Source organism: Thermobia domestica, chromosome 7 (assembly GCF_964235325.1).
Source record: "Thermobia domestica chromosome 7, izTheDome1.hap1.1, whole genome shotgun sequence".
In the NCBI taxonomy this organism is placed as follows: domain Eukaryota; kingdom Metazoa; phylum Arthropoda; class Insecta; order Zygentoma; family Lepismatidae; genus Thermobia; species Thermobia domestica.
This window is the reverse complement of record NC_137460.1, coordinates 146,846,395-146,872,070: the sequence shown is the minus strand read 5'-3', so window position 1 is coordinate 146,872,070 and position 25,676 is coordinate 146,846,395. Positions and strand designations below refer to the sequence as shown.

The window sequence follows — 25,676 nt, the reverse complement described above, 5'->3', positions numbered from 1 at the left end:
TAAACATATACTACAATGTGACATTACATTTAACAATACTCTGACAAGTGAGGATAGAGGTAGTACATAACGACAGAAGAGGAGGCGGATAAGCGCAAGTAAAAAAAATCGTCATATACTTGAGGAAAACGAAGAAGCAAGACGTCGGAGGAATGGTACAGTAATAATACATGGTCAAGTAATCAATCACAAACTATAGACAGCCTGTAGACGTCAACATAAAGCACAAATGGAAGAAAGAGCTATGGAGGGCATTGACCGTAGAGTCCGGACCCCCTCTCCTCGTTACGTCCGATGTGTATAGACTGTTGTATACATGTAAGCATTCATTTTCATATGTTTATGTTGATGATTATGACATAAAAGTAAGACAACAATATGTGCCCCTGTGTATGCACCGCAAAGTCCAATACACCACTATATATTGAAAGATCAGTTCAGAAAGGTAGGGGCCTTTGCCCCCTTGACTTTCTACTCTCCACCCATGTACTTGACCATGTCCATGATATATTACTATGCTATTCCCCTCAAGTCCGGCTCGTATGTGTTCATACCTTCTATGGAACTTTTCCCCTACGCTTTTATCCACAGTACCCGCCCTCCTCCTTTGTCGTTACGTGCTACGCCTCTGCCCTCAGTTGTCAAAGTATTGTCGAATGTAATGTCACTGCGATGTGACTGATAATGTGTTAACACACTGATAATGTATTTAACTGCACTTCTATGCACATTTTCATCGCACTCGAGCCATATTTCGTCTCATTATCCACAAAGTGTTGTGTTGGCAGTGCCCCTACTCTTCCCCCCATAAGTGCGGAACGGTTGGGGTCTTTTTTTTTTTCCGCCTATGGATTTTCGTGTTCACTAACACAAATCGATTGACCATAGTCTCGTATCACATTTCGAGTGACACCAGAAAAAGTTTCCTCGTCAGTGAGTTCGGCGCTTTTCAGGTGTGATTTTTCATTCATTCACGTAGCAAATATGTTAAAGCTACATCAACAGCTGTTATTTCTGCAATTGCCCCTTATAGGCGTGGTATGGTTCGTTTTGGCTAATTTTGACCATGGCGTGCCCGTGTTACAGTTTTGGAAAAAAATGTATGTGATTGTAGGGTTAAAGCGACATCTAAAATTTATATTTTCATAATCGTGCTCGCAGACCATCATAGGTCAAAAGGGGCTCAAAATATTCAATCGTTTTTTTTAAGGGGAAAAAATGATCGGGTGGAGCTGTTAATTTTATCAGACAAAGCCCTTGTAGACACCTATACATACATCCAAGTTTGAACAAAATCGATCGAGCCATTCTTGAGAAATAAATTAATCCCACCTTTCTGATTCTGCGCCATTTCTCATGAACGAATGAGAGTTGAGGTTTGAAACATGAGGGATTAATGTATCTTGGAGGTACCTACATACCACCTACTTGTCGTCCCAAGATTTATCTAGGGCCATTTCACTATACTTATCCACCCACGCCGTTTCTCATAATCAAACACACTATAAGTTAATGCCGCACTACAGAGAATGAGAACAGAAATATTTAAGAGGAAAGGAATGGTTAGAAAAAATCAAGATAAATTTGTTAGTTAATACTACATCCCAGAACAAGTGTAGAGAAAACCTATAAATGTTTCGTACTTACAAGTTAATGACTAATCTGATATGATAAGAATTGAAAAATAAGATCTGTTTTTAACTTTCCAACATTTCACCAAAAATGATCATGCATTTTTGGACACCCGAACGTGACTGAACAACTGCTACTCCCACCATCAATGATCGAAGCCATCATCATTGATAAACATAAGCATCTATTTATATATAATTACTTATCGAGCGTACTGAACACATTTTAACATCTTAAACTCATCTAGTAAGTTACCTGTTAATTTCTCCTCCAATATTTCGAAAGAAACACTCGGCCACTCTTCATCAGGGGCAAATAATGGCTTAAGTCCTTTTCACAGCACAATCTTCACATTGTTTTCGTGTCTCAACCGTGGTAATTAATGACAACTCCGTAAATTTGTCAATACTTATGATCTCCTACCTTTTTCCGCAACAGTTATAGATTGTTCTTATTATTTTAATAGTTACAGATTATTATTATTATTTTAACTATTCAGTTGGAGATCATAAAAATTGATAATTTACGCAATTTTTATTAATTCCACTGCTGAGACACAAAAAACTAATATGAAGCTTATGTTGTGAAAAAGGACTCACGCTACTGTTTTCCCTTGACGAAGAGTAGCCTAGAGTCTCACTCGAAATAATGAAGAAAAAATTGGTTAGGAAATTACTAGGTGAGTAATTTAAGATACAAATATATATATAGATAAGATATGGATATTTTAGAAACAATTTCTGATGCAAATCGAAAGTTATGGTGATCATCTAATTACTTGCAAATTATTTTTATTAATTATGTTTATACTACGCACAAATCTTATCTATATTTTGCTATTATCTAAATATCCATGCAGAAAACACAACAGATAAAGAGAGAGTAGTAAAGTGATAATACCATTGTGTCTCGTACCTGTCTTCTTTGGATGCTCTGGAATAGTATGCTCTACCTCGTATGGCTGCATAGAATGAATAAGCTTCATTCAAATAATTAGTTTCGCTTGTGCGTAAGCTACAAAGAAACGAGAAGGAAAGATATCAATTAACTCAGTTCTTATTACTTAATATTATACATACAAATGTAATTGAATTTAACGTTTGTTTCTTCCACATCTATAAAAAGATCAATCCACATAACATCTAGACTAATGAACAATCCAAACACTTTACACTATGACTTTTTATAAAGCAATCTATAGCAGTCAGTATTACAATGGACTTTTCAAGTATTAAAATGGATTTTAAAAACAAATCGCACTCGAGTTTTCAATGAATTTGCAAGCTTCATGATCCTTACATATACGCAAAAAAAAACAAGTCTCCGTTACATGTGCAGAAGCACAGTAGGGACACCATTCAATGAATTGAGTTTTTAATTTAGGTTTTTAGAACTTTTTCAAATATATCTAATTTTTCCCACTTTCTCATATGGTCCCAATGATTTCCTTCCAGTTTCATTACCTCCAGAAACTCATGAATCTTGCTCATTCCATACTACAACCTTAGATGAAACTGAACACTCCTTCCAGATCGACCCGACCCAACCCAAAAGCGTGTACAAAAGAAACTCCTAATAATTTCACAGCATAATTACAAAACCTCACGCAATTCACTAGCATCACTTCCACTGAAAAACTGTCAGAAATCTAAATTTAAAACTTCTACTATATTCGACAGCAGTTGGACTTTCCAACATATCACCACAAAACTAACACATATATATGTAATTTACCATTCTATTAGTCGAAAGTATTGCAACCTTATTAACCTTTTTAAATTCCTCCCTACCCATTTTTTCATGTTAAAGAAGCCCTTTTCGATCCCCATTAACTCAATAACACCCCTGCAGTGCTCAGTTTTCTAGTTTTTCTGTCTCAAAATATACAAACAACCAATAACAACATTTCATTCGACCATATTTGGTTTTCGTGTAAATCTATTCCCAGAATCCTTTCATATTCTTCAGAATGAGATTATTGAATTTTATGTACTTATACTACCATTCTCTCAACCTACTAATCTTAACTTTAATTATCACATTTAACTACGTTTTTTTTTTTCTTTATTATTTTTTCTTACTATAATTTTTTTTATTACTTCATAATTTATTTCTTATAAATTTGCAGTTTACATTTTTCAATCCTATTTTTTCTTCTATTATTTTCTATAACTATACCTACTTAACTTTCTCGTTTCATTAATCATCTCGTTTCCACTCTGTACGCAGCAGGATTCTAAATCTACACTAAATCTACATGGGAACTGAGTGAAGCTTGTAATACCGGTGGAGAAACACTAAAGGAAGCAATTTTATATAACAATAATAATAATAAAAGTAAAAACTTCACACGCACTTGCTATTTGGAAGCGCCTTGCCAAAAGTTCTCGTAAGTCTTAGGAAATGAAATACGGAAAATACAAATCGAAGTTCGAATAGGAAAAGAACAGACTATTGTAAGAGAAAATAGTTTCATTTTGTACTAGTATATGTGCCATACAATAAAATGAAATCATTAGCGTTTCACTCTAGAACCAGGAATTTTTTCTATCTTTCAAGTAGAAGACAAATGTGGCTACACTGTGTCAAAGTATTATATCTTAAACAAAGTATTAATCCTTTTATATCCTGATTTATTATTGTTGATTAATGCAGTAATTCCCAACCTTTATGACGACGTACTTTACTGAACATTCACGACATCGCGACACACATAAGTTTGATTTTTTATTAATTATAAATTATAGCAGTGAAGGAGTATGTTTCTGTAAAGTACCCTATGTAGTATTGAGCATTGTTGTTGCCGCTGGAAGTACTGAGTGGCGCACTATCTCACCTTAACTAATTACTAATGCTTCATGATCTCTAAACCTAAATTCAGCGAAACACACTATGGGAGTGTGCGACACACTGGCTGGAAACCATTGGTTAATGTATAAAAATTGCAGGTGTCTTCATATTATATTAATAGTTAGGTACTAATAAATTATTTTATGAAGAAAAATGAGAAAAGACAAACATTTACAAGAGTACCTCATTTTTGTAAGGTCATTAAAGCCAGGTAGTAACCAGGAAGCTTGTATTTCAATGTCAGAACATTTCTTACAAATAAGCAGTAAAGGAAATTGAGACTACACCCTCCATTCCAAAAGAAACCGAACGTTTTAAAAAAACAAAAAAGCAATGTACATTTTGGAACAAATCATTTTTATTAATCAATGTATTCCCCTTCTGCATCGATACACATATTTGCACGCTCCAACAAGTTGTCAAACGACTTCTCCATGTCCTTTATTGGAATGGTCTTTAGGACGGCGGTCGTCGCCTTCTCAATGGCATCAATCGATGCGTGCCACTTTCCTTTCATCGCCAAATGCAGTTTCGGGAACAGATAGAAATCAAACGGAGCGAGATCTGGTGAATAGGGCGGATGATGCAACCGAATAATGTGATTTTTGACAAAAAATTCAGTTACAAGTCGCGAACGATGTGATGGTGCATTATCGTCAAAAAGAGTCCAACTGCCGATTTCGCGATATTCGGGCCGAATACGACGAATTCTTGCCAGCAAACGCTTCATGACGCCTAAGTAAAACTCTCCAGTGACTGTCTGGCCGGGCTGAACAAATTCTTTGTGGATAATTCCTTTTGAATCGTAAAAACAAATCAGCATCACCTTAACTTTTGACTTCACCAAGCGACTTTTTTTGGGTGTTCCTTCATCCGGCGCTCTCCATTCAGCACTTTGCCGCTTTGTTTCGGGCTCATATTCAAAACACCACGTCTCGTCACCAGTTACAATCGATTTCAAGAAGTTTCGATCCTGCCGAGCACTTTTAACGATGTCTTTGCAATGCGCAATTCGATCAAGTTTTTGGTCTTCGGTGAGTTTGTGTGGTACAAACCGCGAATTAACCTTCTTAAGGCCCAAAACTTCGGTCAAAATGCGGTATGCGGTTGTTTGAGGAATGCCTAATTCCATTTCAATAACTTTCACCGACGATTTTTTGTTATGTTTGATGAATTCACGCACTTTTTCGATGTTTTCTTCCGATAATCCGGTTCTGGGACGGCCTGATCTTTCGTCATCATCCAGCGTCTCTCTACCCGATTTGAATCGCCTGAACCACTCGTAAACTTGCGTACGGGATAGACACTCATCACCATATGCATTTTGTAGCATTTGGTGCGTTTCACTAAAAGTTTTACCCAGTTTAACACAAAACTCAATTGCAGCTCGTTGTTTGAAACTCATTTTCCGACCGATGTACACAACACACTGACAGTTGAAACGCAATAACTTTGTTGCCGTGCATCCAAATGTCATGACATTTATACCAGTTGTCAATGAGGGACTACGCCATCTACCGGTAAAATATTACAACAGATGGCACTAGTGGTACTATTTGTTTTCAAAAGTTCGGTTTCTTTTGGAATGGAGGGTGTATAACTTTTTCACTTTACAAAAACCAAAATATTTCAAAGTTGTCATTAAAAAATGCATAAATAAAAGCACTAAAAGTAACATCTTACACTATATTTTGTAGTACAAGCTCAGTTTAGGTTAACCATTTTATTAAAAAAAAAAAAAAAAAAAATCTATAATTGGTCTTAAGCCACCAAAATGCTTAGAACTGAAAAGAATGTTCTGCTCAAGAGAATAGAAAACAAAATACTACACATCAGAAAAAAGAATAAGAAACTTATAAAAATATTTTATTGTAACAGAACTTACTAATAATGATAATACAGCTGCCCAATCTTTGATGCAATTTCTCCAATTTGCCACCTTTTCAAACCATACTTTAAATCCAGGACTTGCCTATAAACAAACAAAAATATCACTACTTGCAAGAGCATTAAGATTAATTTTATAAATTCAACGAATATATATATATATATATATATATATATATATATATATATATCATAAATTACCAGAAAGGAGGGGAAATATAATCACACATACTAAAATAAATATACTATAAGCTATTTTGTTAAATGTTTCATCACATACGCAGAAAATGAAATAGAAAGAAATAAAAGTTAAATTAAAAATGGTTGTGATGCGCGAGGTAGTAACCAGCTTGGAATGAGGTCACGTATGGATCAAGAAATTTCTTCTATGAAAACACACAGAAAAAGGCAAATGTGAGTTTGCCTGATCGCATAATGCAGCAACTACTGAACCAATAAGAATTATACTTGCTATGATTATCAACCATAGGTCTCTCAAGGAGCATACGATTTTAAATTGATTAAAATTCATATTCTAAGGTAGGGGGCAGTGTGTGTCATAATTTATACGAAAAATCAAAAAAGCAATAACTACTGAACAAATTAAAATGATACTTGGCATGATTATCAACCTCAGGCTTCCCAAGGATCTTGATTGATCTTAAAATTGATTAAAATGAATAACCTATGGGCGGGAGGGGGAGGCAAGAGGTCATAATTTATACGAAAAATGCAATGGTGGCATTAAAACAATCGAAAACAACTTACTTTTCAATAGTTTTCGAGGTCCCTAAGATGAATAGCGACACTCTCTATGCCGTTTAAATCTAAGTTCAGCCTCTATCGGCATTGGTGGTAACGTTAAAAATAAACGGAAACGAGCAATATTAGTAACCAATCCATAGTTGTTGGGGTTGCTGAGGTGAATAGTGACATTCGATGCTGTTTAAGTCTGAATTCATTCCTCATTTGCAAAGGGATAAGAAGTGGGGTGGAAATGGGGTGACATTTTCGATTTTTATTATTACATTTTCGTTGTAATGTGTATCCTAAGGGGGAAAACAGTGTTTTAGCTAATAAACTGAACTACTTTCTTTCGGAAATTCTATTTCCTCCATCAGAAGTAACTGTAAAAAACAGATATATTGCTCATTTGAAACAGTGTCACTTTTAGAGGAATGTACAAAAGTGAAATACTCGTAACAATGACTATTATTATTAATAATAATAATAATAATAATAATAATAATAATAATAATAATAATAATAATAATAATAATAATAAACAGAAAGTTTGGAAATTCGTGTTGTGAATTTTAATTCTTTGAGTAAAGTGTGTAATCGAGTGCTGTGAGGAGCTGAAACTTACTAGTTGGCCAGTACCAGGAAGTACAATTCTGTAACTGAAATTCAATTCTTGTTCAAATTCCCAATATCAATATTTTATCATCCTTATATAGTCAACTACTGTCAATGTACTGCTGGATAAAAGTCTCCACAACCATCTATTTTGTATAATTCTTTCCCATGTTACTCAGTAGTACTTTTAGATTTCATCTCACCATCTTGTATGACATTTCCTAGATTACTTCTTGTACACTGTATCCAGTCAATAACTTTTTTTTAACACTGGTCATCACATCATCTTACACTATGTCTGGCCCGCTGCCACTTCAATACCTTTGTTTGCATAGTAATATCCGTCACTCTTGTCATCTTTCTAATCCACATGATTCTTTTCCTACCCTACGGGTGATTTCCAATACACATCATCAGTCCATGCTTCATTGTGTAATTTGCATACGGTGAATGTCTGATTATGTTAAGTGTTTACAATTTTGATTTGTTTATAGAATATATTCACTGAAAATTTTAAACTTTAAACAAATTACTTAATCTTCCAATACGCTGGTCCTTCCGAATGCACTCTACCCTAGCTGAAAACGTCTGTTAATTTCTTTTTTAATGTTATCATTTGTGAATCTTTTGAATATCAATCCTTTACTTCCTTACGAACAGAGATATAAGGACTCGAAGAAAAGTAATCCCGGTTTTGAATAAAACGAAGTTTTTCCCATGGCTTATGTCTGGAAAAGTTTCAACTTTTTATTAACATTTCAATTTCAATGAAGAAACAACAGTATGTTCCACCTTTCTTTTTCCATTATAACATACAAAATCAACTAGCTGCTGCATTCTGAACAAAAATATGAGAAGTGAAATAATCAAGGATGATCTATCGAATCACTCGATAGCACGGAAAGAAAAGGAGCAAATCAGTGAACGTAATGGGTTTTCTAGTTCGACTTGATTGATTGTAGAACTATAACAATAATGTTCTAAGTCAAAAATGTTTTAGTTAAAATGTAATTGTGTTATTAATAACTGTTCTGAAAATGTAGTAGTAAGGCTTAATGGAACAAAATTATCACATGAAATTTATGCATAAACTCAAACTTCAGCTTTACAAAGAACCTAAAGACACCTATTGTGTAGGAGGTTACGCAGAACAATCTGTATCTATATATACACAGCATGTATTGAGGCCGTTAAAATTCGAACGAAAGAAGTTAAAAACGTTATAACCTAGTTTCCTATTTCAAATATATTAATACAATATGAAGAAGGAATAAATCTGTAAATAACAAAATTTTATTACTATTAAGTTAATATCATACCCAAAATGGCTGTTTATTGTTTTAATTTTGTAAACTGAACTTACATCAGGTTTTAACAGAATATCTGGGGCTGTACAGAATGTTTCCTGAAGAAGAACGAGATATAAGCGAAGTTCTATACCAAAAGTAATATGGATTTGCATCTTTCTTGGTTTGTGATATTTTTTCTTGCCTACTAGTTTGAATTTCTGTAACCCGTACCAATACACAGGACAAGATGTGTAAATTTCAAGAGCTTGATAAGGTGGTTAGGCTACCAATATGGCCACTGTTTTATGTTGGGTTGCATAACCTATATGTGCTAGCTACAATGAAATGCCAGTTCAAAAATCAATAAAGATAGTCTTGAACTGAACATAGAACTCTTAAATAGTGAATGTTGTACAGGAACATTTTAATTTGTAGCATCCACTATAGAAATACGAAAGTGATATTTAAATATTATGAAAAGCCTAAAAAACGAAAATTTCCATTTTTTCCAAAGCAGATGGCTTTTTATAGGGAAAAAATCTCCATCCCAAAAAAGAGCTGTTTCCCTCTATCTCTATTTGCAAAGTTGTCGAACATCCTTTCCGTCCTTACGATAATTTTCAATCCAACTTCATTACACTTACAAATAAACCACTTTACGTTACTTCAGTAGTCCCGGAAGTACCCGATCTGACGTACAGATGACGGTGGTTGTTTGAAAAACAATACTATGGTCGAAAGTACCACCCTTATAAAGCTTAAGTTTGAAGATACTACATTGTTTAGTATTTGTTTCGCAGCCATCAATAGTGAACGTTCTCAGTGAATTTGTGAACATGGAAAAAAAAGGATCATTGTTATATGATACAATACTTTCATTTAAAAGTCTCAGTCCAACAATATCAAATCCAAGCTAGATTCTACTCTGGGGGACTCTGATCCTTTGTTTACAACAGTAAAATATTGGGTGCTAGAGTTTAAACGAGGCTGTAAGAGCTGTAAAGACGAACATCGAAGTGGTTGATCAAATGAGGTGTTAACGCCGAATATAGTGAAAAAAATTCACAAAATGATATTGGATGACCATCAACTGGAAGTGTGCGAGCTAGTAGACCTGGCAAGCAACAAGAAGTGTTGACATCGCATATTAACTGAAAATTTGGACATGAGAAATCTGTGCGCGAGACGGGTGTCCCGTTTGCTCACAACGGAACAGAAAACCGTGTCATGAGGATGTTTCAATCGAGTATTTGGCGATGTTTCACACCAATAAAGCAGAGTTTTTGCATCGATTCGTAACCATGCATGAAACATGGTTCCATCAATTGACACCTGACACCATGAAATAGTCAAAACAATGGTCTGACAGGAGAAAATCGGTTTCAAAGAAGGCGAAGATAGTTTCATCTACTGGCAAGGTCATGGCGTCAGTTTCGTGGAATAATTTTCATTGAGAGCTCATTCGTGGCTAAGCGGTTAGCAAGCGCGCCTTTGGCGCGGGAGACCCAGGTTCGATTCTCGGCGGGAGCTCATGTGGTTCGGATTCCACGTTAATCAGTAGGTCCACGTCTCATATAGCCTCGCTGCTGAACGGGACGTAAAACTCAAAAATCAATCAATCAATTTTTTATTGATTATCTTCAAAAAGGAAAAACAAAAACGGCGAGTATTATGCAAACTCATTGCACCGTCTGAGCGGTGAAATCAAGAAAAAACGGTCGCATTTGGCGAAAAAGAAAATACCGTTTCATGCCGTATCACTCACACATTCGTTATCGCCATGGCCAAAATCAATGAGTTAACGTTCGAATTGCTTTCCTCACGCATCTTATTCGTCAGACTTAGCTCTCTCGGTTTATACTCTCTTTCCAAACTAGAAAAAAAAAAAATAACTTGGTGGTAAAAGATTTGCCAACAATGGAGAGGTGGATTATGTCTATTTTGAAGAACTCGACGCTTCACACTATAAACAGCGTATCTAACCCGTTGATCATCGCTGGGAAAAGTATATTACGCTAAAAGAAGACCATATTGAGAAATAAAAGTAGTTCTTCCCAAATTGTGTATATTTTCTTTGTTAGGTTGGGTGGGTACTTTTGGGACTATTGAAAAAAAAAATGAAATGAAACTTTTGAGTTTTACGTCCCATGGTTATGCCGGTTAGGCTAAAAGAGACGGTGATGATGAGAGATGAATGAAATGGTGGAACGAAGAAAGTGGGAGGAAACGGGAGAACCCCGAGAAAACCCACGCACACGGTGTTTGTCCACCACAAAGTTCATTTGACGGGAGCAGGGTTTGAACCCGAGACCCTAAGATTTTGTGACTATTGATACTTCTGAACAGAACGATGTCATCAGCAAAACGAAAATGTATGTTTCCCATTTATATGTATGATTTTGTTCTTCCAGCTCAGAGATTGAAACACATTCAAGAACTATTATATAAAGCTTCAAATACTGTAAATGGTAGTACTTCTAGAAATTGTGTCCCCTGTCGAAATACTATCACTCTTCTTTATCCTTACATTTTCAGTATGGACAAACTGCTGGATAATTTCCGCTGGCTTGCTTATAAATATTATCTATGACTTTTAAAAGCTTTTCCACATCATTTGATTAAAAGCGTTAATAACCGACGAGATCTTCGAACCAGTGAACAGAGTTTATTAATTAATTTTTTAATGAACGTAGCACACAAAGGTAATTCATACTCATTTCACCTTCCTCTAATTTTCTCCACTACTTGAACACGATCTACTGTGCTATAATTAACATGAGTTCGACTATAATTGCCGCACAAGCAAACACGAACATTGTAGAGCGAAAGAGACTTTATTTGAAATGCAGTACCACGAGAGAGAGAACTCCAGTGAGACAAAGAAGTTAATGTAGCACAGCAAATGATCATTCTAGACCTATTGTGTTCACTCTTTTCTTCGTGCTGGCACAAGTACGTTTAACAGCTAGATCCATGGTCTTTAAGCACTGATTGATCCACTGAACAAAATGTTGTGTGCTTTTAGCTCTCTATTAGTTTCTGCGGACCTGTTGGACCAAAACAGTCCCAAAATCTTGCACTGGATAACACTGGGAAAGACTGGTCTATTCATCTGTTTGGGTACAAGTAACACATTATTGTCATGAAAGAAAGACGCGGTTTTCTTGGCATAATTGAAACTTGCTTTGTCGGGCCAAAATACGTAATTGTGTTCTAGTGGTTTGGTTGCAAGAATAGCGGCAATCTTTTTTACAGACATCCTTAATGTAGACATTAGCGTTCATGGCACTGTCATCCCGACTGATGAAGACAGATGACGAACCCCGTTCGGAACCGGCAATCCACACCAAGATTATTGAGATAAACTTCTCAGCTGGAAAATATTTTACCTCAGAGAAGGTCTTGCTATCTGATGTGTAGAAATGCTTATGATTACAGTTGTTGACAGTGAAATCGGCTTCGTCATCTACACCGATTGTTTTACGTTGGACATGTTGACATATGGCGCGGTATTGTTTTTGCACTACCTGTTCTTGCTTCTTACAAGTTAGTGTACTTTCGAGCATTTTATTTCCGATGTACTTTGATATCGGTCTTTAAGTGTTAAGTTTAGTCGACAGCGGAAGCTGTACAGTTAAACTGCTGCAGCATCCCTCAAACATACATCACATTTGTGGTCCATATTTAAAAGTGAAATCAACTTCTTTCCCTCAAACACAGCTTTCTGGCTTCCACTTCCGGGCCTTTTTTTGATGCTTCCTGTATCTTCATACATTGCAATTATTCCATATACATGGATTGTGTGTGTGTGTGTGTGTATTCCTTCGGCCATAAAATGCTGGGCAGTCGTTAATTTGCCCCTTGTGCTCCTTTCAGGTAATGGTTGATACACGTAACCTAAACTGTTGTTCAGTCTCCCCCATCTCCAACCACAATCCTTGCACATACGTGTGCTCACACTGCTCGTGGAACAAGCAATAATCTTCTCTCACAGCACGACGGCAGACACTAACGTGCTCCGCTTGTACTGCCTCGAGGCTACAATTCAGCTTTAGTTTTGCTCGCACATACGTTATTTCTAAATTCAGTCCGTTCTCTTGGTTGGGTGAGGCTTAACCGTTTTTTCTAGTCAGAGCGTTAATACTTTCATAAACACTTTCTGAATTGCAGAAAGATCAATAATTGCGTAACTCTTCTTGGTGTTCTTTCATGTGCAGCAGTATCATGATAGCACTCCTCAATTTCTCGGAAACTCGACCACTTTGTAGTCATTTAATATAAAGCTGAAATTGGATTTTACAGTTTATTCACCTGTTTCCTTCAGTATGTCTAATGTAACTCCATCTTTTCCTACTGTCTTCTCTAGTTTTATGGTCCTTAAGCTACACGCACCCTCTTCTTGCAAAACGGGAAATATCTCTGTTTCCTCTTCAACTTCGCTATCTTCCGCTTTCAGTGTTCTAATGAAGCTATAGGAAGTTATTACGTCTAGTGATAGAAATTAATTTTTATCAATGTGCTGAAGGGTTGTATAGTTAACTCGTACTTATTTATATGCTTGGATGAACTTGATACTAAAAAGTTTTTTTTTTTTTTTTAGGGTAAAACATTTCCACATAATTTTGTGTACAATTGCACATGGTTTGATGAATATTTTTTTGTAATTTGTACAATGCTGTTCCAACTTAAAAGGCCTCAGTAAAAGCTGTTTCAATACCGCATATATTGTTGATCATTCCATATACTTTGATACGCAGGTAGTTCTGCTTCCCAAATTGTATGACTTGACAAAAAAAAAAAAAAAAAAAAAAAGTTGATGTCACTGTAATATTGTAAATTTATATGCACTATCCATGGTCATTTCCAACAGAAAATAAATTTCAGGCTCTTGTTCTTGTTCTTCCTTGCAAACCTCAATAACCCTCATTCCAAATTTAAATAAAATAAATAAGTTGAAAAAAATACTACTGAAGAAACTAACGCATTATCATAACTATTAAATTAAATAATTATTAATACTGAAATTTTCAATGGGAATCACCACTTTCATCAGCGGTTTATTTACATGAACACACACTGCTGTTTTAATCACATCTCACAGCTTCAATTATATAATGAAAAATCATTTTAGCTACAGTTCAGCGTTCATGTAACACGTGATAAATATAAATAGTTTACAATAACTAGGGTAGTTTTAAATACACAGCTGATTTATTACTTTCATTGATAGTTCGACGGATGCTGGAGTCTGCGTACACACTCAATTCTCAAGAATAGGAGAAATTTCAAACGGCTCTCACTTTTTAATAAAATCTTCAACAAAGCTGACTATGAATTGTGATTAGATTTTTAAAAGAATTCAAATTTCTAAACTAACCGATTATTATTATTATTATTATTATTATTTCTCTCTGATCAATTTCTAGTTGCTCGCGAGAGTATTTAATTTTATTTAAGAGTCGCCTCTTTTACGAAACAGGGTACGTAGTTCCAAGGGATGGTGTGGAGGTGAATGCTCCAACTTTCTTCACTCCCGCACTAATGGAGGTAATGTAGCGAGCACTACACTTCAACCCCCTTTACTTCCAGGTTAACTCAGATACATATTTTAAAGAAGCTGAATGAACTTCAAAGCAGCATTGCAACGTAGGTAATGAGAAAACGACTGAGAAAAATTTCCTGTTCCCAAAGGGAATTGAACCTGGGCTGCCTAACAGACGCTTTATCGATTACGGTACCATGGTTCTAGTTAAAAGTTAAATTTTCAAAATTAAATGAGGTAAAAAAAAAAAAAAAGAAAAAAAGAAAGAAAAAAAAACTTGTTTAATATCCTTTTAAAAATCGCACGACGGGAGGTTTAAGGTAAGCGTTGAAACATTAAAATATCCTGTCCACAAGTACGTTTCCCTCCTATGTAGCATTAGTTATTAAGATATATTGCAATGTTACATAGATATATCAAGCTTCACTACGTTAAAATCAACATTTTTAATGTTCAGAAATAATAGAGATTTATGTTAAAATTGTAATGCAACCTACCTGTGTTGCTGCTGAAATTTCCATAACTTCGTGTAGATGTCAAATGTCCGGCCAAAGTACGCTTGCCATTGTTTATGGCCATACTGAGGTAAGTCTCTGAAATTCAAATAATCATCACTTACCAACGATAGATCACAAAGTGAAAATATAATTTACACTTTCCTTCTTTTACTACTTTCAAAATAACAGTAAATAATAGGTCACTTGATAAAAATGCATTTGAAAAAATCAATTATTTATTTTCTAGTGGGATCTCATGTGGTTCGGATCTCATATTAAGCTGTAGTCCACATCTCATATAGTCTTGCTGTTGAACGAGACGCTAAATTCAAAATCAAAATCAAAAGTTATTTATCAATTGCAAAACTATGAAATTATTACATCATAACATTAAGCTCGGTTACCTAAATTAAGTGTTCAAAGTTCCCTCCATCATTTTCAATAACGAAATTACATCTTTTAAGGACAGAAAATCATATCATTAATGTTGTTCCTAGACCGTTCTGCTACAGACCTAGTTTGTTCAAACCTTTTGTTTGATTTATGGATTGCTTGTCGAAATGGAGGCATAATGTTCGAAAAATGATGCACAAATAACTGAATTACATCTTGGTAATTATGGTTATGTAACCATAATTTTTTTAAAGTTGAAACACACGTTCATCCATTGGTAACTTTTTATTCATTGGAAGCTTACGTAATTATAAATGTAACAAGTTGTATATCTTTCATAAAATAACTTCCTACAACGTATTATTCATGAATCGCGTATTGTTATAAACCACACCATAATGTAATGTTTACATCAATCAGTTGCTGCCACTGAATTGAGAACTCAATACCGTAAGTTATAATGTCAGGTGGCTTATGATTGATGCTTTATTTTATAAGAGAAAACTGCAAGTACACTTCATTCAAAATTGTCCTTACTTACATATATCTTATTTAACATATACTGGTGAATTTGGAGTTTAGCGTCCCGTTCAGTACCAAAGCTAAATGAGACGTGGACCTACACCTTAAACTGAGATCCAAATCACATGAGGTCCCACCGTAAATCGAACCCGCGGCTCTCGCGTCTAAGGCACGTATTTAACTATATAGCCAATATATATATATATATATATATATATATATATATATATATATATATATATAGCATATACATTATTTGTGTTATATTAAGTCAGGCTACAAAATGTGTATTCCATATACAATTTATTGTATCAAGTATCCTGATTTATGCACAGCTCCCAGTATTTTAATTATGTTGTATACTTGAATATTCATACATTTTTAGTAATTCACTGAATCAGAATTACTAAAATTGCATCAGAAAGTCATCTTTTAAAGTATGGAAAGAAATGTTATCGTCCCACGTATATACACCCTAAAATACATTTAATTCTTAGGAGCCGCTAAGAATCTGTATTCAACGTTGTATTTATTATATACTTGTGTTACAATATAGGTATTGCATTTTGTCGCCATATCAAGTTATAACAGTATTCCAATGTTAATGTGTTCTTATTGAACTATATATTTGATCAGTCCCATAACATCATTAATACTACATGAACCAGGATGTGACAAAATCTGATAAGAGGCAACTCAAAGACATTGAAAATTACTGAATTTACATATAGTAAAATCTATGCTGGTCACCATCAGTGCTATTGAAACATTGTACAAGTAGTCAACTAGTCAAATACAAAGAATAAGTGTATTTCGACGAAAAAACTGTAATACATGTATTTAACACAGAGCTAATAATTATTTAATTTACTACAAACAATATATAATGCAATATTTTCACAGTAAATATAGCATTATGTTTAAGCATTTCACAATAAAAATCTACTTGGAAAAAATATTACTTTGTTGCCACATCGTGACTATTCCGCTGGGGCGTCCACTGTGCTCCTTCAACCACGGCTGACAAGCACTCCTGAACAAGTGTTACAAGGTAGCAACATTGTAAATGTTACTGCATTGTTCCTTTCCATAGAAGCCCTCTTTTTGTACCTAGCACCATGACGTTTTTATCACTAACTCATTTTTCTGTGACCTTAAGAGCCCCCAAGACGTAGATTCCCTACACAACACAATGTTCCATGGCCTTGAATTGTCAATTCGTTTTTAATTTTGCTTTGTGTACAGTTTATCATTCGCACACTACGATTTAAATGTAAATTTAACATGTTCCTTACCTATAAGAAAATTACCTACAAGCTACTTATCTATACAGTACATTCTTTTATCCCTTCTACTCATACCAACAGGTGCAGGTAAGAAATAAAACAGCTATTTAATATTCCACGATTACGCTCTTTAGGCTCAAGGAGATGGACAGGTAACCAAAGTGAATGATTGTGAAAGAAATGGCGAAATGAGAATATAGGAAGAAACTCCGAGAACATCCTTAAACACAATGTTGTCCACCATCAACTCAAATGGCCTCTGGGATCGAACCATTTACTTCTCGCATCAGAGGTAAGTGATCAACCAATGAACCATCGTGCCCCCTCAAGGTGTAGGAAACTCGAAGCATCCACGCTGCCCCATCCATCTAAGTAGCAGGATACCAAAGTCAGCCCTTAGTTATAGATTTATAAACATGCCAGATTTATCTCGCTATTAGTGATTCCCTACGAAGCAGCTGGATGTGACGGCAATGGCTAAGTCCCCAGCAGCGCGACCATTAGGTTGTCATACCTGTAAATCGTGACGACATAAAACAGATGACTGCGTAGTCTTCAGGCGAGTTTTCTGCGAACATACAACAGCTGGCGAGTTACCAGATATTAGTTATTTTAATTCCTTAAGATGATAAACGAAGCCGTTATGATTCCACTGTAGAAGCGCTATAGGTGGAAAGGTTAATGTTTAAGACGAGCCTTGCTTCGTAAGTCAATTAATGTCCACTCACTATCCATCAGTTAATTCTCCACCATATCCGATTTCAGTGAATTCGAAGATGGTTTGAGAACTCTTGGGTATCTTGATTTCCTCGATGAAAGGACAGGTATTAAGATAACACCTAATACACTGGCTTAACTTGATGTCAGCAATATACGGCGAGTGACGATGCGGTAGCGTTAGGTTCAGGAGATAATGTAATGACTTGAGTGCTCTTAAAAGAAGACAGCTAAGTCTGCGTGGAAACGTCAAATCTTGGTAGCCGCAGATTACAGAGCAATAGCAGTAGCAGAAGGAAACGGAATAGGAAGTGAGAATGGAATGCTAGCATCGGCTGCGGAAATCTTTTCAACACACCTAAGCTCTCGAATACACACTCTCTTTGAAAGACAGGACAGTAGAGTGATCCGACCAAAACTCCAAGGTTTTTCGATGATGGGTAATAGAGTAAAGGAGTCATTGAGATTATAAGGACAATTCTTTGATTTGCTGAAAAATGCCTTGAAGTTCCGATAAAACGATCATTTTAATTTTTTTTAAACAATATGTTACTTTTTTTTATTCGCCTCATCGCGTATGAATGAAATGAAATGAAATGAAAATGTCTTTATAAATACACACGAGTTGAAAAGTCGTGTTTCGATCTCCTGCCGGTTTTTCTTTTGTCTGTTTCGCTTCCTTGTAGGTACTTCGTTCTTTTGTTCTGTTTGATGCATACATGTGTCATATTTTTGGGTGACGTTCTGAAACATATCTTACCAGTCCAGAAGTGGAGGAGTGTGTGGAACGGAGTAAAACGGTGTCTTTGGATAAAACCTGTTAGGAGGAATATTTTTCCTGCGCTCGTCATTTAGACTGCCGCACTTTCTTATACCAGTGAGCGCACGTGAAAATTTTATCGTGTGATAGACTTTTATATATTGTTACACGATAAACGTGTCATTACTTTGTTTAATGTGTTGTTATTAAGACGAATTTATGAATGGCTACAGCAAATGGCCATTGGCGCGTAAAAACACGCAGTAGAGGGAAAAGTACCTTTTTGGCCCACGTCTTTACACTCACAAGCTGCAGTGTCGAAGGGAGGGGTTTCCGCATTTCGTACGAATTCTTCGCGAGTTGCCTTCTGTTTTACGTTTGTATGCGTAAGTGATTTCCCCATTGATCGACAATTGTTGCAGTAGGCATGGTAGGCATTAATTTTTCCGTTTGGAAACTATATCTATGGATGCCTTTATCCAGATTTCAGAAACCTTTTCACCGACCAACTTTCAAGATCATCCATTGGTTGCAGATTGGTGACAATTTTCATTTATGTCATGTCGCAACCAGTAGTAGTAGCGCATGATGGTGCATGAAGCTGGAGATTGCAAATCTTTCAATTCACACGGTTCCTCTTAAATGGTCTAGACCAAGAAGAATTATCACCCTTACAGTTGACAAAACAGGCCTTAGTCGCTTTACAGGGATGCGCACCATGATTACCTTGGCCACAATTCTCACAAATAGCAGACGCCCATTACATAACATGCTGATGTGCCCGAAATCCTGACATTTAAATCAACGAAGAGGACTAAGAATGTAAAGTTGTATTTTCAGTTGATAATATTCAGACTTCACAAATTCCGGGGACGTAGGCAAATTTAAAGCGAGAATCAGTGACTGAGTTGAAAGGAGTTCACCTGACTTCTTTCTTTTAATTCTAGCTACTTTTACATCACAACTTTCTGTTAATTGAAGTTTAATCTTCCCTTTATTGGCGTTGAAGAGATCCCAAAATGCAATCACTCCCTGACTGACATTCAGTAGGCGATGAGGTTCTACTGATAAGGGTGCCCAATATAAGTAACTTCGCGGTCTGATTATCATCTACAGTTTCCATTCACAAAATGACATTTCGTAGTTTTTAAATATCTTTAATTTGTCTGGTGTTGTAGGTAATAACTTTATTAATAATGAAAAAGGACAATATCATAATATCACGAGAACAGGTACTTTTGCATTAACACAAGCAACATCTTTGTCTTTTATTACAAGATAATGGACTACAGTAATAATGATACTTTTCTTTTCCACATTCACTATTTGAGTAGTAGTTATCTCACTCTCGCTTGGTTTGGATTTATAACGAAAGGGTGATCCCGGTGTCGTATTTAAAGACTGTTTACTCTATAATGTGGTTTATGATAAACATTTATAACTAAAAATAGGTGTAAACGCCGTACAATTTTACATCGTATCGCTTACAAGGAGAACTTACGCTATTTCTCTAGTAATCCCTTCGACATGTCCTCATCAAAGAATCAGCATGGAGCGAACATATCAAAGAGAATGAGAGGTGCAGTTCTTGTCAATAGAAAACATGGTTGCGAAATATTATTATTAATACAGAAAGCAATAAAAATATGAATTAAGTAAGTACAACACTTACGAACTCAGAACAAATAAATGGTGTGGATTTTTTTTTACATTTTTTTTTTTTTAAGATTTTATACAAAAATGTACATAACACTGGACTTACTACGAAAACTAGAACGGGATGACAGAATGAATCCGTTAAATTTTTTAAAATTAATTTTTCGAACTATAGCCATATGACAGAATTTGAATACATTGAATATAGTCGTGAATAAATCTATGTAAATAAAAATGAAATTTACTAAGTTTGAGGTTCGGGCCTGGGATGGTTTTTATCATTTCACTTTGACGATGCAACTTAGGGGAGAGATATAAAAATGATCGAAAATGACCGATATTAGTGTCGAATTCATACTTTTCAGGGTCACTGAGATGAACAGTGACACTTCCCATGTTGGTTAAATCCAAATTCAACCCTGTAACTTGAGGGCGGGGATATATATATATACCGGGTGCGTTATTTATAATGTCAAACTTTGATGACGGAGAAACCAAAAGAGATAGAGAAGCGAAACTTTGCACGAAGCAACTATACAAAGGGGCACATTGGTGGACGTATTATTTGACATCACCGGATGAACAGTGTTGCCAACCCAATATAAAGTTATGATTTTTTAAATGGAACGACCTAAATTGTATCTCATAATTGAATTCAACATTAAAAAGGAAGACGAAAGATATGCCACTCGCAGGTCAGTGTTGCAAACTTCTCGAGAAATAGCGTTAAACATGTGTCACATTTAAACGCATTTTGCACACAGAGGGAGTGAGGTACACATTAGTTTAGCACAATAATTTAAATATTGGCCAAAATGGTTTAAATTGACACCAAGTTTAGATGGGTCCGTTACACAGTGTTGACATAGCAGAAAAGACAAAAGTCGAGTTTGGATATGGTGCAATAATTCGAAAAAGATCATAAGTATATTACGGTTTAAAATTTATAGGACAATTTGGTATGTCATAAGAAGCATTCTTACGTTTATTTGAAGTCAATAAATCAAGTACTTACCGAGATGTTCGGAATTTTGTAAAAGCTGACAGCGTTACCAACTTCTACAAAGCAAGATTCTCAGCTTTTACAAAATTCCGAATATCTCGGTAAGTACTTGACATATCGACTTCAAATAAAAGTGAGAATGCTTCTCATGACATACCAAATTGTCCTATAAATTTTAAACCGTAATGTACTTATGGCCTTTTTCGAGTTATTGCACCATATCCAAACTCAACTTTTGTCTTTTCAGTTATGTCAACACTGTTTAACGGACCCATCTAACCTTGGTGTCAATTTAAACCGTTCTGGCCAATATTTAAATTATTGTTCAAAAATAGTGTGTACCTCTCTCCCTGTGTGTGCAAAAGGTGTTTAAATGTGACACATATTTAACGTTATTTCTCGAGAAGTTTGCAACACTGACCTGCGAGTGGCATATCTTTCGTCTTCCTTTTTAGTGTTGAATTCAATTATGATATAAAATTTAGGTCGTTCCATTTAAAAAATCATAACTTTATATTGGGTTGGCAACACTGTTCATCCGGTGATGTCAAATAATACGTCTACCAATGTGCCCCTTTGTATAGTTGCTTCGTGCAAAGTTTTGCTTCTCTCTCTCTTTTGGTTTCTCCGTCATCAAGGTTTGACATTATAAATGACGCACCCGGTATATATATAAATGATCGATATTAGTGTCGAATCCATAGTTTTCAGGGTCGCTGGGATAAATCTGACAGTGCTGATGCCATTTAAATCCAAATTCAGCCTCCATTGCCCTCTATGCCCAAAATTAAACGTATTCTCCCCGTGCGAAGAACGAGCAATCTGCTAGTTACAAATAAACAGAAGTTTGATCCAAAGATCTTTAAAATTTTTATTTAAGGGGCAGCAAAGGGGCATTTTATATATTATATATAAACGTATGTTTCACGTAAGTCTGAAACGCCTGAAGGAATTATCCCAACTTGGTGCACACATGACTTACAATCTGGAAACAAATACTGTGGACATAAGATATCCCTACGGGGTGAGAAGGAGACGACACGTAAAAATAATAAAAAAATTACTAATATTAGTGTCGAATCCATAGTTCTCGGGATTGCTGCAAGAGGAATAGTGACACTCCGGGTGCTGTACCGCGGGGATAAGTCATCCTAGAGGGATGACATGTAAAAAAAAAAAAAAAAAAAAAAAAAAAGTCGAAAACGCCCGATACTAATGTCGACTCCATAGCTTTCGGGGTTGCTCAGATGAAGAGTGATACCCCCAATTTCGTTTATATCCAAATACATCTCACATTAGCATCGGAAATGTGAAGCAGGTGTGGAAAATGGAAACAACCACTATTAATATCAAATCCATAGTTTTCGGGATCGCTGAGAGGAATAGTGACACCTCTGATACTATTTAAGTCCAAGTTCAGTGCCACTCAGCATGGGGTATACAGTGGAATATTTATTACATTTTGAATTCTTATTTCACTTTCAATGAAATGCATATCCTGAAGGGAAAGGCAGGAAGAGCCTTCAAATATTTTCTCCAAAAACTTTTCTCCCTGTACGAAGAATGGGCATTTCAGCTTGTAAATAAATACATAAAAAAGCTTGAAATTACTATTGAAATGTTTTCAGGAAAGTTCTGTACAATATAAAACTGCTGTGGAACAGTTTATGGGAAGAAAGAACGGTAAAATAAAAAATAAAGAGATGGAAAAATGAAATAATGCTAATTATATCCAGCGAGGAAGTAGTTTTAATTTAATTAGTGTAAATGAAGTGCAAAAGGACATGAGATACAATACGAAGAGCGAAGACTTTTTTAATAACACAACTCTTCGTTACAGAGATGACATATATCAAAACATACATACATGGTTATGCAATCAATTATGAATCACAGAACGCAACATTTCTTTCCTGGCAACTTTATTACGAAAAGGTAATACTTTACTTTAGGCAATTCACTCATTAGACCATTCAATTAATTCAGTTAATTCGCTCACTCGATTCTTTCGTTCATAAGGATCTGTTCTATTCAATACATCAATCTCCTCGTTTACGAAACACGAAATTATGGTTTAGCAGACTTTTGTACTATGTATTCGTGTTATGTATTCTTTTACCCATCAAGATGCTGCACAGATATATATTGATTGTTCAGAGCTTTAATGGCTAATGTGGGATAAAGTTTTATTTGAAAAGAAAGACATTTCAAACTTCAAACTTTCACGCTGTGTTTGCGACAGAAAATCAAATAGTTACAGATTTTGTTTCATGACAGCTGTTTTTATAGTTAAGCAGTGTCTCTTAAAATAGTTAAATATTGTTTCCGACCTTTCAAGGAGAAAATCTGAATGTAGCACATACTATTTGAATAACAATAGTATATATCATATCTTCTGTCTTTAGCGATAGCGTAGTAAACAGAACAAGTGAAAGATGACTGATATCGGTGAAGTGATTCGCAGAAGCTAAAAACGGAAATTACAGCTGTCAGATGTAGGCCAAGGAAGAACTAATGATCGACACTGTATTCCCAATCTTGTTTTCTTCTAAGCGTTAACAAGCAGTTTTCAATTTTTGGAACTTATGCACTAACAAGCTGTATGTATCTTAAGGTGATTCGATTTTCATGTGAGGGATTTCAACCGTTATGGCAATGCGGTATGTGGCTGAAACCGTTCAGGGAAAGCCTAACACCCAATAAACAAGGTAGTTTCATGACAAACTTTCATATAGTACTAAATGAAATAATTTTGTTCTTAATAGGGACCACTGAAAGACCAGGTTAGGTGTAATAAATGCAACGAAGACATAACATTAATTTCTACAAGTCACGTTATTTATAATGTTGTCTGGTACTACTGGAAACAAAGAAGAGAAAAGAATATGAAAGTGATAGTACAGAGATCGTGTAGAACGGAGTTGCTATGAAGAAACAAATTCTCGTTTTCGCACATACTCACAGTCACTACCACCTGTATTTAATGCGGACACACTAGCATTGTCCGCACTATCGCATTCTCCAGAACTGGAACAGAAAAAAATGAAATCTTTAGCGTCCCACGATTAAGGCGATTAAGCCAGTGCTTCTCAAACTTTTCGATAATGCGGACCCCCTTGCAATGCTATCTGAAATTTCACATGGTATTAAAAATGTACTAATTAGAATTACCACTGACAAACAAAATAATAATAATAATAATGCACTAAGTAATCTATATTATAAAATTGAAAGTGACTATGTTTGTGACTCAGTCTCTTGAACCACCAGACCGATCTCGATAAAATCTTCAACATTGATAACGTTCGGGCCTGGGAGTATTTTTATCTACTCACTTTGACGGTAAAACTTAGGGGAGGGGGAGGAAGTGGGACAATAAAAAAATAAACTTAGTAACTCTTGAACCAAACGACCAATCTTGATCAAATTTTCAACATAGATTAGATTGGTGTATGGGCTTACTTTTATCATTTCACTCTGACGAAGTAATTTAGGGGAAGGAGAGACATACAAAAATCAATATATATATATATATAAATACTCAATATATATAAATATTCACGGATGCCCACCAAGAGAAACGAAGTGTAACGCCCGGAAGCTGTACGAACGGCGTCTGGCAAAACAAAGGTGGATGTACGTCGTAATGTTCGATGAAGCATGAATTTACCTTTCCGACTGCGGCAAACCGAGAGCCATCATGTACCGAGAGAAAGGCGCCAAGAACTTCAGAAGGTGGGTCCGTATCTGTAAAGGATCCTTCCCAAAAGGGTTCATGGTCGTTACTGGCTACTGTTACCGAGGTAAACTGAAGATTCGTAGAGTGGCGAAGAACTGCAAAGTAAATTCGCAGTATTTTCAGGAACAGATCATGCGGCCGATCTACGAGTATGAGATTCCAACAATGTACGGAAATCACGCCAATCTGGTGCGCATTCACATGGACAAGGCCTCATCACATACCTCACGATCGTTCCTTGCATTCTACAGGGAGATGGAGGAGGCAAGTGGTATACAGGTGATACCTTTCAATGAGGTACCTGTTAAATCTCCAGATGCAAGTCCCATGGACTATTGTGGATTTGGATTGCTGAAGCGGCCTTTGAGAAAACGGCGTGTGACAACTGTGGAAGGACTTTGGAAAGCTGTGCAAAGGGAATGGGACAAGATTCCCCTCCCAGTTCATCAGAGAAGCCTATTACAGTGGAAATTACGCTGTCGGGCTATTGCTAGGAACCAAGGGAAACACATCGAGCACTTACGGACCTGGCGCCATGGATTCT

At 35.7% G+C, this 25,676-nt stretch overlaps 1 protein-coding gene across 2 annotated transcripts in view; it reads right to left on the bottom strand.

Annotated features, from left to right (window-relative positions):
- LOC145690466 (protein SCAI) overlaps positions 1 to 25,676 on the bottom strand; it is a 96,984-nt gene that overhangs the window by 65,419 nt on the left and 5,889 nt on the right. The window contains exons 2-4 of one of the 2 annotated variants that reach the window (XM_081765374.1): positions 15,057 to 15,152; positions 6,368 to 6,454; positions 2,548 to 2,646 (exon numbers count right to left, since the gene is read on the bottom strand). In XM_081765374.1, coding sequence (XP_081621500.1) covers positions 2,548 to 2,646; positions 6,368 to 6,454; positions 15,057 to 15,152 — 282 coding nt within the window. Of the gene's footprint in view, positions 1 to 2,532; positions 2,647 to 6,367; positions 6,455 to 15,056; positions 15,153 to 25,676 lie in introns of both variants that reach the window. The other variant, XM_081765373.1, reaches the window with a different exon arrangement.